Source organism: Lactuca serriola, chromosome 7, assembly GCF_051521515.1.
Source record: "Lactuca serriola cultivar US96UC23 chromosome 7, Lser_US96UC23_V15, whole genome shotgun sequence".
NCBI classification, from domain to species: Eukaryota; Viridiplantae; Streptophyta; class Magnoliopsida; order Asterales; family Asteraceae; genus Lactuca; species Lactuca serriola.
This window is the reverse complement of record NC_136414.1, coordinates 204,349,368-204,354,517: the sequence shown is the minus strand read 5'-3', so window position 1 is coordinate 204,354,517 and position 5,150 is coordinate 204,349,368. Positions and strand designations below refer to the sequence as shown.

Genomic DNA, 5,150 nt, shown 5'->3' with positions numbered 1-5,150 from the left:
TAGAATGCATAGGTTTTTGCATTATGATGGGTTATTTTATTTTTCTTTGGTATCTCATAACTAGGTTGTGATTTTTGCATTCGCAAAAATTTGGATTTTGTGTAGTTATGAATTTCACACCTGCAATTTAAGGGGTCGGTTGCATGAAAAGAGTTAAGCTAGGATTTCTTTTTTTCATGTCAGAATGCAAACACCTATTTATGCTATGAGAAAATAAATATTACATAAAACATGTGTTGCTAGTAATTCAGATTTAGAATGTTTATACATATAGAAGAAAAGACTATGATTTAAGTGCATTTTGTAATGTATTCAGACAGAGTTTATTTATGTAAATGCATTCTGTTAGAATGTCTTTGAGTATGTTTGTTAACAACCAGTATATTTGTTTAACTGGTAATACTAACGAGTAATGCATGTTATTCTTTTTGAATGGCTTGAAGAAGGAATTCAATATTGATCATACAAGAGAAAAATTTGGAATCGAGTTCAACAACAAGTATATTTGTGAAGAATTACATTCTTACAATAATACATCACATTTTCGTAAGTATAATTGGAATCAAGTGGATTATTTGGATCATTGAAGAAGATCAAGTGTATTTATTCAATAATTGTATATTCAAGAATGCTATTCTTTAAGAATTTAATTCATTTTTTATGATATTCTATTAGAATATTCATAACTATATTAAAATGTATAAGGTTTTTAGTTTGTAGGAATATGTATGAATCTTTATTTGAGTTCGTATGTATATTAAGAATTAAATCATAAGCCCTCATTCTGACTTGGATGTATATGAAGAATATATAGAATTCTTAAATCAGGTTAATTATAAAAATATCTACATTGAAAATATATTATGCAAGAATAAAATCAAAAATATCTTTATTAGTTTATGGTTGACATTCTATGAATAAAATCGGATTTTTAAATTTGAATTAATTTAAAATATTCAGATTTTTAAAATAAGGGAATTAATTATCCCTTAAATCCGAAAATTTCTTTTTTAACATAGTTAAATTGACCAAAATCCACTTATGTTGAAATTTGTATGATTATATGGTACATGTTACCCTATTATGATATTACAGACTCTCATATCATAACCATTGAATTCATTCCATCTGTTGGTAGAGGTGGCAATCGTGTCGTTTCGTGTCGTGTCGTGTCGAAACACTAAACGGGTTGAAAGTGCTTGACCCTAACCCGACCCATTTAATTAATGTGTCGTGTCGTGTCAACCTGTTTATTTTCGTGTCGAGTTTCGAGTTAGGGCTATACCTTGAAATATGTCGTGTCATGTGAGGTTAAAAGATTGTGCATGTTGAAAGAGTAGAAGTTTGGTAGGCGGAAATGAATAACTAATTGTTTTGAGGCAGAATAGATGAAGTCATAGCACGTTTAGATGACAAATGTAGTCTACGGACCACATTTGTAGACCTCTGTAATAGAAGAGGTGGACCAAACGTCTGCAGTCTGAAAAAAGAAGACTGTTTGTTTTTTTTAACATCTACATGCTACTAATATAAAATACAATCTAAATAAACTGTTTTTTTTATAAACCTCAAAGTGATTTTTTAATATTTTTATGACTTTGTTATAAATAATTAAGAAATCTTGATCAACTTTTATATATTATTGTATAAAAAATCAAAATAAAAATGATACGAATTAACGTATATATTTAATAAAAACCAACAATTTTGGTCGCAAAGTTATATATAAACATTTAATTAGAAAGCAAAGAATTTAATAAATAAATGGATGGAAATGAACTTCGATTTTTTCAATTAAATCAATTAAAAAACATAACATAGAAATTTCCCAAGAAATTGACGATATTATATTAAATAATGTTTTATAAAATTTTGTACAAAAAATATATGAATATATTATGGTTTTTTTTTCAACGATCATTGTTGTAATAAATCTTATTTATAAATTTATCAAAAATATCATTTTCTTAAAGTAGTGTAACTTTTTTTTTTCAAATTGTTTATCATTAATAAAATTTGAATAAATATAAATTAAAAAAATCCAAAAAAAATAAATAAATATATTTGTGTTTTTTTAGACTATAAGATTATAGAAAACTACACATAGACATTTTTAGATCTACAGTCTTCAAAAAAACAAACAGCGAAGACTAATGTTTGCGCATGTGGTCTATGCATTTATGCATTGCAAACAGAAGATGCCAAGAAAATCTACAGAAAAAAAACAAACACCATTGTGTTCGAGACGAATAGTAGTTCACAACTTTGTGTCCTTTTAATTTAGAGGGTGTTTGGAAAAAAAAAATTATCACTTATTAGCTTATTGGCTTATAAGCTATTAAGTTTGGCAAAAAAAAAGAAAAAAAAAACATTAACCTTATGAAAAATGACTTATTAAAGATTTGTCACCGCTATAAGCTATTTTTATCCAAACACATTTTTAGCTTATAGCGGTGTGGAAACGCTAACAAGCTGCAATGTTGTTTTACCAAAGACCCTCTAAGTTGATAAATATAAATAACAGCATCACAAGGTAGCACAAGACTTAATTAATAACCTTTAGCATAAACCAACAAATACATTACGTTGGCAACAGCCATTAATTAGCTCTCATAGAGCAACAACACACACTGAAATATTTACATGCAACACAATCACAATCAAATATCCTCAAGTCATTTTGCAAACACTACAAACCCACACACACACACGCACACTGCTTTTATTTAATGGTCAAGTCTCGTGGTCAAACACACCAAAACCACGAAAAACTTCCCAAATAACTTAACTATATATATATAACAAGAGAGCAGAGCAGAGCATACATACACCTAGTACTGAACTAGGCATTCTTGATTCCCAGGCACCATGGCTGCTTCACGGGGACCACCATCGACTTGGTCAACATCTTGCTCATCTTCAGTCAACATCTTCTCTGTAATGGAAATGGCCTCAAATATAATGGCCACGACTTCCTGGAACCTTTCTTCAGACAATGACACCTCAGCAAGAAGTCTCCATGCTTTTTCCTCAGAGGCCCCTTCATAGTCCTCCTTCCTCTTCAACACCATGTGTCCACTGATTTCCCACACCGCTGGATTCACCTGTGTATCCAGCAGCTCACCACTCACTTCCCCAAGAGCCTGCTTCTCAGCATAACACTGTTCATCCAATCCATTCCATTTCTCACATTAACTAATTAAACTTCAAACAATAACCACTATATAAAAGATTGTTTCTTTTTCTTTTTCCTCTTTTATAAATATATATATTTTTTTTTTTACCTGAGGAAGGACAAAGATGCGTCTTCCAGAATCTGAAATGAGCACGTTGTAAGGTATATTGTTGTCTTGAAGACATATGCATGAATCAGCCACAGCATTTGATAAATCTTCAAGAGAACTTCCACTTCCTCCCTCATACACAAGACCTCTAACAGGATAGTTGAGAATCTCAGAAATTACAACACCACCATTGTCATTGCCATTGCCATTGCCATTGAAGTCTGTAATCTTTCTAGTGGGAGCTTTCTCAATTGGAAATGGCAGACCCAAGTAGTAAGCCTGGAAATGAAGGTGATTGATGGTAGCAAAAGCACCCAAGCTGTTGTAACCAAGACGAAAGTATTGACTTCCAGCCTCACGTGCCATGTACAGTGCAAGTAATAAGCTCTCATGGTCAATCCTTTGAGGTAGGCGCTCAAGAATTCGAGGTATCAGAAGCACATGCCCATATTCAATGGGGCTAACCTTTTGATTTCAAATGAATAAACATGTTTATTATATTAGATTGTTTGTATGAAGATCATACTATAACATAGAAGATGAAAAAAAAAAGCATTCATCACATACATTAATGGCAACTACACTTGGTGAACCGTCCACATTAATTGGAGCATTTGGATGGAACTGGACTTCACCATCTTCGCTTGCTTCAAACTGAAATAGCACTTCCTCTTGTCCAACTTTGGTAAAGTTGAACTTGTTCTCATCAAAAGGCTGTAGCACCTTGTCAACTCGGAACTCAGTGGGCCGTTTCTTAAGGTGGCGACCTTCATTCAGCTGAGCCACAAAACCGAGTTCACCTGGAATCACCTGTAAACATTCATAAAATAGTATGGTTAAGGGAAAATTAGCATAACTTTTAGTTTTTTCAAAGACAAGAAACTGATGAATACCTTAGTGGCGCAAGCAGTAACATCATAGCGAAAAAGACCCCTCTCCATTCGTTCCTCCCACTGGAGTTTTACAGGAAACAATCTTAGTCTACAAATTATTAAAAACCCTAACTACAGAGATATGAGATATGGAAGTTTGGATATTACCTCTCCTAGAAGAAGGGAGTCCAAGAAGGGAAAAGGGGCCTCATTATTGTGGCATAAATCAACCTTGTTGGATTTTGGAAAAGCATACAAAGGTAGCTTAGCCCCTGTATTCAACCCCAGGATAAATTAGAATTAAAACAGAAACAATGTTTTAAACGTTCAAAACTACAAATCATAACGAAGTTTTGAAGAAAAATATTAAATAAGGACGCAATTGAAGGAATACCTGTTAGGCAACAGTTTCTGAGGCAATTACGGCCGCAACCACGGGCTGCGCCACCTTCCTCGACCCCCTCCTTCTGGTAGTTGGAAAGAATAGTAGGAACCCTCTTAATCCTCAACATGTTCTTCGATTGGTTGGTTGATTAAACGGATACGAGCGATGAAGAAAGCAGATCTTGAAAATTAAACGATAATAACAGGTATGGGATATATGCGTATAAGTCTAGACCTAATATACCCTAAGCTACGAGGAATAGGAAGGAGGATGAACCACCGCCGGCAAGGAAGAGAAGGTCGGATGGGCTACCGCCTTCGGAAGGCAAAGCGCCACGTCCGCCGTGCGTCGAAGGGTTGCTCTCAATAGTTATTGAACCCTTCCGCCGTACTGATCGGACATGAACGAGTGGCCGCGTTGCTCCGTGTATAGCCGTGATGTCTGCAACTTGTCGTTCCAGGGTTTTACCCCAACCCGTTCCTCTCTAGCAGGCAACCCCAAGGGTAGACTCTGTTTCTCCTAATTCGATGACGATTATCCGGCAGCAGTAGGTCAATCGGCAAAGGGGAAGAGGGTGATTTGTTTGAAACTTTGAATGAGATTGATGAT

General features: G+C 34.2%; 1 protein-coding gene across 1 annotated transcript; it reads right to left on the bottom strand.

Moving 5' to 3' along the window:
- Positions 1–2,545: 2,545 nt before the first annotated feature.
- LOC145060966 (GDP-L-galactose phosphorylase 2-like) lies at positions 2,546–5,150 on the bottom strand. The gene is made up of 6 exons (XM_079008295.1): positions 4,551–5,150; positions 4,325–4,428; positions 4,178–4,237; positions 3,852–4,094; positions 3,285–3,749; positions 2,546–3,161 (listed from the first exon to the last, which is right to left on the bottom strand). Exons 1-6 carry the CDS (start codon positions 4,666–4,668, stop codon positions 2,832–2,834), a joined length of 1,320 nt encoding a protein of 439 aa, XP_078864421.1. The 5' UTR covers positions 4,669–5,150; the 3' UTR covers positions 2,546–2,831.